The sequence below is a fragment of the Varroa jacobsoni genome, unplaced genomic scaffold (genome assembly GCF_002532875.2).
Source record: "Varroa jacobsoni isolate VJ856 unplaced genomic scaffold, vjacob_1.0 scaffold_949, whole genome shotgun sequence".
Classification (NCBI taxonomy): Eukaryota; Metazoa; Arthropoda; class Arachnida; order Mesostigmata; family Varroidae; genus Varroa; species Varroa jacobsoni.
The window spans coordinates 98,887-111,389 of NW_019213851.1; the positions used below are offsets into that span (position 1 = coordinate 98,887).

The window sequence follows — 12,503 nt, forward strand, 5'->3', positions numbered from 1 at the left end:
CCTTCAGGCATCCCGGAGCGTTGAGGGACCTACACAACGACCATCCCCTTCTCGGAGCCTTTCTATGCGGTCTTCAACTGGACCGATTCCCGGCGCCTCCTCCGTGTCTGTACCCATCGATAGAAACGAATTCCCTTCTACAGTTCAGCGTAGAAAGACATGACGCTGGAGGTACTATAAGAGCGCATGAACCCTATTCGAGGGGATCCTAGCTCTATTTTAATTTATAGAGGAGGGAAGAATGAAGTCAACCCATGCAGATCCAAGAAGTCAAGGGAATTCGAGTCGGTGCACTAAGAGGGTTTAGATTAAATAATGAAATGTATTATAATATATATATATATATAGCGAACCATATTACAGGAGAGCCTAGAAGTTCTTCAACTTTGTAGAGCGTCGTACGGCCCATTTGTTACGTTACTGAAGTAAATCATAGTTATCAATCATTTAATAATAATGCTATTCCACATTTCAGATACAATTTTATTCAGTAAAACATTTTTATTCAATTATGTTTAATAATATTACTATTTTGAGCAAGCTTGTCTAGTAGCTACGTATCTAACTACGACTTTAAAAATTATTCATATCATTTGACTTTCCCCTTAAAAATAAGGGTGTAAATAACTTATCAAAAAGAACGAAACCGATTTGTAAGTAAATGGATGCGGAGACACGAAGTTCAATAAAAATTCACATACAATGTTTTTTGGTTAGATGAATAACTTCAACAAGTTAGCCGTCTATTAACTTCTTCAGTTAGTCATCTACGTTACACTGGCCTCGACAACTCCGTTCGGGAGCCGGTTCAGTGATTATCAGCTTTTACAAGCGCTGTGCAACATGATGCATTGACATAAACATATGTCATCGCCCAGCTGCTCGCCAACTGACGCATAGAAAAGCGTATGTCCTTCCGCACGTTTTCTTTCTATCCTTTCGCATCTGTTATTGTTGTTGTTCTTGCGAGAAGTGAAGAAGTCCTGCCTTATCATATCCTTCTCGTTTACAACTGTATCTGCAGCTCCGCAGACGTCGTCTCTGTCGACCAGGTTGTTACTCCGCCGCAATGGAGGGTGGGTGATTCGTGTTCACATCAGATGCCGACGACGACTGCCGTCCATCGACGCAAACAGATAACCGTTGTCGCAGCGAAAAACTGTTGGCATCATCAAAAGCGACGCAGCTGCCATTATCATTGTGCACGTAGCTTTGCCTTCACCGGGCACACCCAGTGAAGGTGGAAAATCCAGACGAAAAAAAATGCAGCAGCAGCAGCAATCGCTCTACCAGGAATGGAGTGCCTCAGGCTTCTTCAGTGGTCCCGTTGTATCAGGGCGCAAATCGACAGTCGCTTCGATTGCTGCCGTCGTTGTCGTCGTGACCATATGGCGCGACGTCTCTTACGGAGTACTCAAGGCGCCCTTTCAGTGAATGAGCGTCTTCTTCGGAACTGTTCGCTTATCCCCCACCATGCAAGCATCAATTCCTTCACTCCCTGTAGCTGCCTGCGGCCTGCGGCCTTTATAAGAAACGACAGGCACGAGAAGAGAGTGACGATAGAGATGCGGTCTAAAAGTGATGTCCCAGACGAAGCGCATAACAAAGAGATACTGGGACCCCTTTTGCTCAGAAGCGATTTCCAGTTTCACCGTTCTCCTTTTAGCGCAGATGCAATCGGGAACTGTAGCTGCACCGCGCGTTGCCTTCTGTGTGGCTACGGAGACGACTTTGCTCTACGCTTGGCCAGCCGGTTTGCCCGTCTGCTGTCAGGACCGGCCTAAGAAGAGAGGGATTCACTAGGCCGTATGCACCAAACAGACAGGGTCACGTAGGAGGGTTTATCTAGACAGCCCTATGGATATGTTCCATTTGGTGCGGCTGTCATTGGGTAAGGGTGAACTTTCCGTGTATGGGAGCCTACACATGTTAAGTTGCCAACAATGCCATTCGAAATGGCTACCCCTATTTAACCCCGCTGTCATTACGGAGTTGCTGAGCGAGCAGACACCCGAGTGCGACTGGACGGGTCGTTGGCATACGCGGTGGAAGCGAACGAGTCCTTAGCCATGTGGGAGTAGATCATTCAACTGAAGACCGGCTGGACGGTCGCGGTGGGCCACAAATATCTCAAAAAGGAATGGGGCAAAGGGCAAAACTGGCAAGACGGGACTACGTTTGGAAAGTGACACGAAAAAGACGGTGGCTATTGGCAGTCCCTCTCATTGGGATGGATATACATTCACATGGACAAACACACATTTACGCACCATACAGACATAACCCCTTCAGGACATATTTCCTGTCATCCCCACACTGAGGAACTGATAGAATGAATGCAGAAAAGGCGACAACGAGCTGAGTACTCTTTTGGAAAGAAGGTAGATTTGCGTATTGTTGCATTGTGTTGTGCCTCTGAATTATTCTCCTTCTATGCTCACCATCATTAACTAATCAGACGCATATAAGAAAAGCAGATATCGATAACGTTACGACCTATTCGTGGGTCTAGGAATTTCTTTCTGTACGTATAAGTATCACAGCAGCGGGGTACTTTCTGGTCTCCTATCCAAATTCAGGCAGTTGTAATCTGCTCATGACTTACTTAAGTACCCGCCATAGCTTATGTAAATTCCAATTTCGACCTGCAGATGACGCCTGTCGAAACTGGCCGCTTGATATGATATTAGAATTACTATCGGGATAATTACTAAAATTTAGTGGTGTTCTGCAAATGCAAAAAAAAACAACGTGGCATTCCGAAATCTGTGCATCTGCTATTCGCCGTATGATCGGCATCACTCGTGAAAATCCCTAAAGTTTCTTTCGCGCTTATGAGATCGCATGTCGTCAAAACGTTGAGAGTAATGATGAGCCTTCAACTGTAACTTCTTTCGATAGCGCCAGCTACCGATTGGCTTAACATTACCGCCATTACCGATACCACTGCCGCCGCCGCCGATAACATCGCGCCAGAATTACACAACACGAGCCGAGCCTGAACGGCATACGTACCTTATTGGCCTAACATCATCTAGTTCATGGGCCACAATTGTCTTGCGACGTTGCACTAATATAGATTTTCGTTTCCACAATTTATTCACATGCTAATTTTTACTTAATAAATCGATACATAGAGTAGTAGCAAGCGCGCCCATCCGATTTGCTTCATGTAGTTTTTTTTTTCCTAAAATTCAATTATCTCTATAACTGATACATGTCTACTTGTGATGTATAGTACCCGAATTGCCTACATATCCACGCAATCTGCTAGTTCTGCAAACTTTAGAACTTCACTAGTGCACAACTTGTGACGGACTGCTTTTCGTCTGGTATTATTAAGTGCCATTTACCAATTTCGGAAAGTGCATACAATTAACTAGATATAAGTAATGAACTGATGCGCCTGTTTACCTAAGGACGAGTATCAAGACCAAAAGACGGAAGGCCGATTGTACCATGAGCCGCCTGTCGAACGAATCGCGTTCCCATCTTGACCTCTAATAAATAGTCGTGTTGGACTCACGTGAATCATTTTATGCAGTTATCTGTTAGTCCTAAGATGAGACGTATAATATAACACATCCAGATAACGCACCGCTCAACTATAACGACATTACTGAGGTTAGCGCATATATCGGTGAGTCCTTATAAAGGCTGTCATTAGATTCGGACACCTCGTGCGGTCGTCTCAAGTGTCGTTTTATTCCTAACAATGTAAATTACCCAAATTGTCCTTCTGGCCTATAGCCTAGCTTAACCTGGAGTGTCGGTCCTTCAGCGGTGTTTGGAGGACGGATCCGGCTGGATGGTTCAAGCCAGTGTGTTGTCGAGCTGCTGGTACGACTGCTGTGATATTTCAACGAGTATCTGTTTTAGTCGTGATTAAACAGAGAAATCGTAGCTAGCCGGCCATGCGCTATGACTTTCCTGAGCTTTCATTATGCTTTTACGTTTCAGGTCGCGGACGTTTATCCTCGACGTATTTCTAGTTCGATAACGTAATGGCTGAGGTGGCGACTTTTGTTACACTGTCGAGAATTCGCGAACGTGCCGTTACGAGCGCGCGGTGCCTGCGCGGATGGTAGGCTTTTTTGTGTTAAGATAGCGTGAAGTGTGTCCGCAGATAAACGCGCAGAAACCGAGCAAAATAGATGACGCTGTTTCTGAATAAGTAAGTATACAGTAATCATGTCTAACGATTAAGCAGTTTGCATGGCCTTCTTCCTTGCTTCACTTCAGGCGGTTTACGACAACCGAGTGTGCTCTTTAGATGTGAAGACCTGAGTATTACGAACCTTGCCGATGCTGCGTGTTTTACATTAGCTAAACCTTAAACAGTCGAAGATTAAAAGTAGACACCGCCTACTTAAATTTATATCACCAGAACAATAGTGCGCTCTATTACACACTTGCGGTATTTAACAGGTGGTAGAACTATTAACGTGTGCACGTTTGATCTTCATTAAGATTTTAATCTTTGAGATATTAGGTTCTTTAAGGCCATGTATATATACTCGACAACAAGTCATTGACTTATACAAAGCGATTATAGGGGTTGCGACAGGCCATTTGTATCGCCCAAAAAAAATTACAGAGCCCATTTTATTTCCGAATTGAATATTCTGAAAGGAGAGGACTCAACTCAAGTGAGTAAAATTTTTTTAAAAGCGCTATCAATTGAACCCAAATATATCTAGTTCAATTTCGTAACGAACCGAAGCGCGTCTAAACTGTTCCTCTATAACTTTGTCTTAGAGTTATGGGGCATATTCATAAACTCACTAACCTTGCGGGGTTATAAAATGAGATAGCAACTATTGATATTAGCGTTGTTGTCAACTTACTTACTTACTTACTTAATGACGAACTGTTTCTCACTTACACGAGAGCATTTCACATTTTTAGACCTGTCTTACTTGTCGTGTGTAAGTTGTACTTGTTTCTGCTCTGCCCAGCTGCATAGTTATAGGGCCTCAGCGGGGTCGTTAACCTTCCTATCGTAATAATCCTATTATAATTATGTTTGTACTTAGGACATGATCATAGCAAAAATCTGACACGAGTTCTAATTATATGTTACGCCATCATAAGTGAACTGGGACAAAACGCAGTAGTTACGTAGGCCCATATATTGTTGTTATCGGATCTTGCTATCTTAAGTCTACTGAAATAGAATGTTATGCCAAATATCAATAAGGCACTTTAGCGTATCTGTAGCGTTCGTTGGTTGTTTCCAAATGTCCTAATCACGATTGCTAAACTACGGATAAAAAATGGTGTCAAGCTTATTATAATCGTTGCCGACGTTCGTCTCTAAATATTCATCACATAACTTAGGTTAGCGTTTTAAACTTGCAACCTGAAAGCCCTTAACTTTTAAAAAAATTATAACCTCCGTTAATTGACCACATGTTCTAATATAATATGTCAATAATTCCTCTCACAAACTTTCAAAGGCCCAGGTTTGCTCGACAGTTACTCCTAATCAAGAATTCTGTAGTCCTTACATTCTGCAATTGGAAATTGAACTTTGAAACAATGCCATCCTTGACTTATTTACTGGAATTTAAAGAAATGTTCATCTATATCATAGGACACTTTGTCGCAAATAACTTTGAGGTGAATAGAGACATTATTGGTTGACATCGATTAGTAATATCTACACTCTGTATACTGCTCTTGTACTCACTGTGAACGGCCAGATACGCTGGCTGGCTAAAAGCTACTCCATTTCTATTCCTTGCGATGCAACGATACGGCCCGGCATCGACGTGGTCTACCGAATTGAGACGTAAACTCCCGTTAGCTAAAACTGTCCACGCGCTACCCTCAATCGTCGTATGAAGACTTCGGCCATCGCGTTGCCATGTGACGCGAGTCTCCTCACGCTCAGGGGGATCAAATGTTGGAGCATGTCTGGAGGCATCAATGGGGTGCGCAGATATGCTAGAGTTTATTGGTGTGGTACTCGATAATACGGGAGTTCGAACAGTGTTGTTCAGCTTGGCTGGCGTGGTGGTCACATACGTCACGGAATTTGTTACAGCTGCCGGTGAAATCGTCGAGGTGAGTATTGGTAATGGTGATGTCAACGGGAGTGATGCCGTTGTTGCCGCGGAAACTGTTGAAACTACACAGTGAAGCCACACTCGATGACCTTGGAGAGCCGTCGTGTTGCGTGGACCCTCCACTATCCGAGGTTCTGGGGAGTGTTGAGAGAAAAGATAATTATCTTTTATTGCATATACATAACCGTGGTACTTAAATGTATGAGATAACGTTACGGCTATAATGCTGCTATAATATACGTGAGTAATATGTATAATCCTGAGTGTGTGTTGAACGGCAGCTTTAATTATGGTTTCCATAGAACAAAGAAGTTGTACTGATCACTTTAGATACACTAGGAAAAACATATATTTCTAACAATTTTGCGCTAGCTAAGAAAAAAATATATGTGAAACGGGGGGCCGAAAATTAGCTACCTATGATTTTGGTAGGTCAAACAGAGTGTAAATGAACGATTGTGCCTTAACGTATATATATACATATATATACTACACTGTTTCACGGGCATACCACCTGTAGCGTGTTAATTAATCTTCCGTATTGTTTTATAATTACTGCAATTTTTGTATGCTATTTAGACGTCACATGCATAAATTTTAGTTGCGCACTCCAGCAAAAGCTCTTTTGCTGAGGAGAGGTCTACCTCGTTTTGGTGAAATAAAGTCTACGTCGATTGGTCGTCTGCTATTATAAAAGGCAAAAGAAGCATATTTAAGGGGTATAAATAAAGCTTCTCCGCCATTTGGAATCAAATTGACTCCTGGCAAAGGCGGAGCACAGCTTTTCACATGCACTTTTTCTGAAACGCTTGGTGATGACTTGAGAAAGAAAAGGGAAATTTTTTCTCTCTAGTCCATAGCTAAATAAACGATATCATTAACTTATTGCGTCGTCTCACCCTCTCCTATGCAGAAAAGAAACAAATTCAAAAGGATAATGATATAATATAGCGATACGGCCAAAGAGGTCGGGACGAAGCGGCACCTTTTTTAGGGAACCTAAGTAAATAGGGGTGTGCGAGGGGATTTATCAACGTCTTCGACCTTCTAAGCTCACTATCTCAATACTAACGATGAGCCGGTTTACACATCATACCTCGTTCGTTTTTACTACAACCTGGGCAGCAGCATTAGCGTAAAAAGCGCGGAAGAAAACCCAATTTTCAACGATGACTAACTCTATAGTTTCAGTAATGTCGCAGCGGACCTAGATGGCCCGTCTTGGACGTCGGGCACGCCGTATAGCCTGAAATCGCCGTCCGCAAATGATTCCTTGAGGGACGACGGTTCGCTCATCCATGCTCACAGCGAAATTCGGTAACGTTGACCCTCCTGGGCTTGTGTAAGCAATAGGATCGTGGATAAAAGAAGCAAGCTTCCTGTTGGTGCTGGCAAGGGAACGCTGAGTGGTGGGTGAAATTCAGATACATCGATGGAATAATGTTCTTGACAGCGCCGCATATCCCCACAAGAAAGGCGAGGTAAGCACGTCTTGTAGATTTCTCCTAAGTCTTGTAGAAAAGTCCCCGCTTTCCTGTTCTTGTGAGTAAAGAAACGAAGGCATAGTAAAGCTATGAAAAAGTTACAGCCGTGCTGCTTACTACATCTTGGCTCACCATTCAAGTTAGCGGCCTTCGATTTGACATTGCTCAGGTATAAGTCTAGTTTGCATTAAGCTTGCATGTCTGTCCAGTCGTCCGAAATAGTCTTTGCTTCTTCTTTCCTCTCGGTCTGCTATCTGAGTATCGAAAAAAATCGTCGCAAACGTTTCAAGGTAAAGTATGTCAATGAGCGGTCTGCGCATGCGTAATATCGTAGAAAGACGACCAATCTTCAACAAGCAAAATGGAGAATATTGCAGTGCAATTTGCTAAAATATGCTTCCTCCGCTTCTTAATACAAGAGATATAGACATATAATAAGCAGTCACAATACGCGCAGAAAATGCTCCAAATATAACATACACATAATTACCGGCAGCCATTAAGATTCCAGCAGTTTTCTCCCTACTACAGTTTACATACAAACTAGGATATTATGGCTCTGCTACCTTCTTGTGTTCTCTGATAAACGTACGTCACGAGTTTTATCGAAGGAAATAGTCAATGCATGATGTAATCATCAGTCGATGCCGACAGTGAAAGATGGAGGGAGATAGGAAGACCCAAAATCCCCAGGCGGCATCAGTCTCTCGCCAGTCTGCTGGGTGTGAACGTGTTTCGTTGACGTTGCTCCGCCTCCTCCCACTCCCCTATCCCCACCGTTTCTCGTTTTCCCTCCGCCAGTTGGTCCTTTCCTTCCACTTCAGCTCACCCTATAATTAGTTCAATGTCCCGGCATCGGCTGTCCTAGCGTGTGGCGTTTTGGCAACCTTTTGCTGGGTGTGCCAGTAACCGTCATTAGAGAAGAGTGTAAGCTTCAGAGGTATCTAGTGCTAGAACGGGAACAACGCGAGGAACCTACAAGAGAAGATCCGCCAACTCAGCAGTGGGCGCACAGTGGGCGCATCAGAAACCAGCTGCGGTACTTCACTGGCATTGTCGTAGTCAATGCGAACAAGAGCCCAGGATGACAGAGCGGTGATACAGAAAGACATTTTCCGCAACAAATACCTTCTCCCTTTGAAGGTAGAGCGGAGAAAGACGAGAGGACCGGTACGCTGAAGATCATGACACTACTGCCATTTACCTTTCCTGCAGCCGCCCTGCCTCATTGCATCTGATCAAAAACGGTACGCAGCGATGATGATACGGGCGCTATCCGAATTGTCGGATCCACAAATCTCTAGTCTCTCTCTTACTATATCTGTGTTGTTGCTCAACACCAGATAGACTGATGTTGAAAGACTATCGTCACATAGAATGGGAATCGAGATCTATGAACCCGCATCTATAGCCAGACGTCAATAACGAAACAGTGTTGAAGGACTCCATTGTGGTTTTGGCTGGAACCTAGACCACCGCAATGAAAATATTTGGCATCTCGATACTTCATTCGACTTCGAACAATAATCGGTAAAGCATCGGATAAAAGCTGGCTAACCATTGTTGGGCTTGTACAGAGTCAGAAGTAGGTAGTAATCTAATGTAAACTCCATAACGTCACAGTGGCTTTCGCTCATATTACCCACCTAACAGCGTTTGTAGCAGCGAAATTCATTGAAGGGTGAACTTATATGCAGACTACGTATTTTTTAAAATGTTTGATGAGTTTTTTTAGACTGGTTATATCATTGGGGGTAACTCGGCGTATCATAGGCGACACCATATCAAACACATCGATTTCTCGTATTATCAGATCGAATTTATTGACCCTAAAATTGAGAGTACAAAAAGATGGTGGCTGTATGTGGAGGAATTCATCTACCTTAGTGTTGTACAGATGGACCGATAGGTATGGAAAAAAATGCATTGTTGTTCCTAACCTTAAGGGCTAACAACAACATGGTATCGGACAAGGCGGTCATTTCGAGCACGGGCAATCGACCTTTTGGCAGTACCTGTTGCAGTAAGAAATTGCCTAAAAACGCGCTGGAACACTAATCTTTCATGGTCATGGTGTCCATTATTTCTCGCTAAGCATCCTAAGTTAATATCGCTGAACACCGCAGCTCTGTGCATCATGAAATCTATATGAAAAGGATAAAACTTTAACTAACCACAACATTATGTAAGTTTCTTTGCATTTTTTTCGATTCCTACTTGTATGTTAAATACGCCGGAACACAAAGCGACTCATCTTTTTCTCTCAGCTATTTGGGGCTGTTAGTTTCCAATTATCAGTCAAGCGTTTCTTGCAAAATTCTAGTCCCCAACTGAAATGGTCTACCAAGTGCTTTTAGTAAACCTGGCTAATAATATATATGCTCCAGATTCACATCTTTCTATAAATCCCATCATAATATTAGGCCAGCCAAGAACGCCTTGTGGATGTACATGTGTGACACCCCAAAAATCCCATACACACACGCAAAGTGACACATGTTGGAACGACAGAACGATTGACCTTATCATAGCGAAACAATGATGTGAGCGTTAAGAGTCTCTCAGCGGGGCTAATGCAGTGACGGCCCTACTCGAATGCAAATACCGGATTATAGCATCATAGTCATAGCATACGCCTGCACAGGCCATCTCGAATAGCTCTGAACAGCAGTCTAGTCGGGGATGATTTTGCTAAGCTTGTGATTTGGTCTTGCCAAGCTGTTTATGCATTCTTTAAGAGGGCTTGACATTAACTGCCTCTTGCTGTCCTCCAATCCAAAATAGGGAGAAGGAAGGACCGCTCGGCGGCACATTTGTCCTAGCCAAACGTGAAAGGCTTCGAGAACGCCAATGTGTGCTGCCCATTCGTCAAGCTCCAAGACTCTACTTTTAACGCTTCAGGCAGTGATTAGTTCGTCTGGGTTAACTGGGTCTGACTGGTCAGAAGCGGCCAATATTTGTGTAGCACAAACAAAAAAGTGTAGCACAAGTTGATTCGTAAAAGTAGTTGTGAGTTTTATACACCTAGCCGATTTATGTACATATACACGCTAAAAAAATCAATAGGAAATTCATTGATGTATCCTATATAAATAAAAGTGCCGAAACGCACTTGCGTTACAACGTCGTGTAAAATCCTACTATGCGCAAAAAGTAGCTTTTTTCAAAGGTTCCAACATCAAGTAAAACTGAAGATAGCAGATCTCACATCCCGAACTTAAAAAAAACGCACTGGGCTTCATTTCAGGACGGAAACCAAAATATCATAACATTTGGCGTAAGGCGATTTTTTCCTGTTAAGCGCGCACCCGCTAACTTTTTGTAACAAAAGTCATACAAGTAGTATCTATAATCACACAGCATGCTTATAAATTATATACAAAACGCAAATCTCCTGATCCTATTCACGTAAAGTACTGCGATGTCATGTTTGTACGTGCGCGCTGTAGACAATACTTGTCTACTAATACTTTCCAACTTACGCCATCTTCGTGTCATCTCAAATCCTCCCGTCTTCGGATCAATATGCAGCAAATAGCTTGGAGGAACGTTGATTCAGGTCCTTTGGGTCGGCTGATGTTCTTTTCTCTAACAGCTGACTGGCTGGTTGAAAGTCAACACAGCAATATCAGGCCTATGTACCCTGATTAAATCAGGGAATCATTGCCAAGCAAGAATTGCGGCACAGGGAACCCCAAAAGTTAGAGGAGGGCGGTTGGGGTGAAGGGGAAGGGGTTGGTCGAGTTGAAGTTATGAATTGAAAGCGCATGAGCCGAGATTGATGAACAAAGAAAGCTTAGCCCGTTTTCCCGATTTAGGATACGGCTGGTTCCCTGTAGTCCTAGCAGGACAAGCTTGCTTTCACTTAGCTCTCAGCCTTCTCCGTCGAGCTAACTTGTGCTTGCGCAGTGGTTGGTAGAACTTGATGGATCATTGCCACTTTGGATATCAAGTGTAATCTCTCTCTCTCTCTCTCTCTGATTACACGATTAAAGAAGGCAGGACAACGACGGTTGAAAATTGTCAAGAGATCACACTGAATTCAGGAACATGCACAATCCATTGTCTCCAATATTAGTGGCAAAATACGGGAAACTAACCAGACAATGAAACCCTGGTCACGTAAACCTGTTATAGCCTGGCAAAGAACACGACGGCGATATAAAAGCTTGAATCTGGTTATATCAGTCCTCTCATTAAAGAGCTTTTCTAACAATGAAAAGCAATAGAAATAATATTTATTTGCGTCAGTTATCGACTGGTGTTCGGCTAACCGACTATTTCTTGTCTCATATGAATAATGGTAACGTTGTAACTTGTTGAATAGCTGCGGAAGTTTTTAATAACTACGCAGAACAATTTAAAACGTGCAAAGTAAACTTTACTTCAGCAGAGATTTTCGCTGAGGCAGAAAGACGGCGCTCGTGTAGACGCCCACAACGTTTGTTTATGCTTTAAATATTATTACGTGCAGCTAAGCCACCAATAAGCATGATATACTGGACAACTTCAACAAAAGTTTCGGTAAGTACAAATAGACCAGTTGAAGCGTATAAAAAAAAGGCGATCCACCCTCAAAAACTAGATTTTTCTGGGTCTGAGCAATTGTTTACGTTTGCTAAGTATTTACCTGTATCAATAAGGATTGTAAATAGGACTGATGATGCCATACCAACATTTGCATTATCAGCTTGAGGTTTGCCGGAATGATAGGCGATCACTTTATTTATGCCCTTTCCGCTTTAGATGAGAGGAGCATCTAGTGATATACATGTTCTCACAGTAGAGCTTATCATTTTAGATTATAATGGTGTATTTTAAAGGCTCAAAATTTCTTGTGGCAACATACTCCAAGTTTAGAAGGGCATTGCGCTGTAAATACTCGGGTCTTGTCACAAATAAACCTTGTTTGCCTCGTTACTATGAAATAGCTATTTTGCCATATCGT

General features: G+C 42.8%; 1 protein-coding gene across 2 annotated transcripts in view; it reads right to left on the reverse strand.

The window, feature by feature from the left end:
• LOC111265255 (protein amalgam) overlaps positions 1–12,503 on the reverse strand; it is a 152,011-nt gene that overhangs the window by 93,956 nt on the left and 45,552 nt on the right. For both annotated transcript variants that reach the window (XM_022841756.2, XM_022841757.2), the window contains exon 2: positions 5,693–6,205. In XM_022841756.2, coding sequence (XP_022697491.1) covers positions 5,693–6,205 — 513 coding nt within the window. The remainder of the gene's footprint in view (positions 1–5,692; positions 6,206–12,503) is intronic.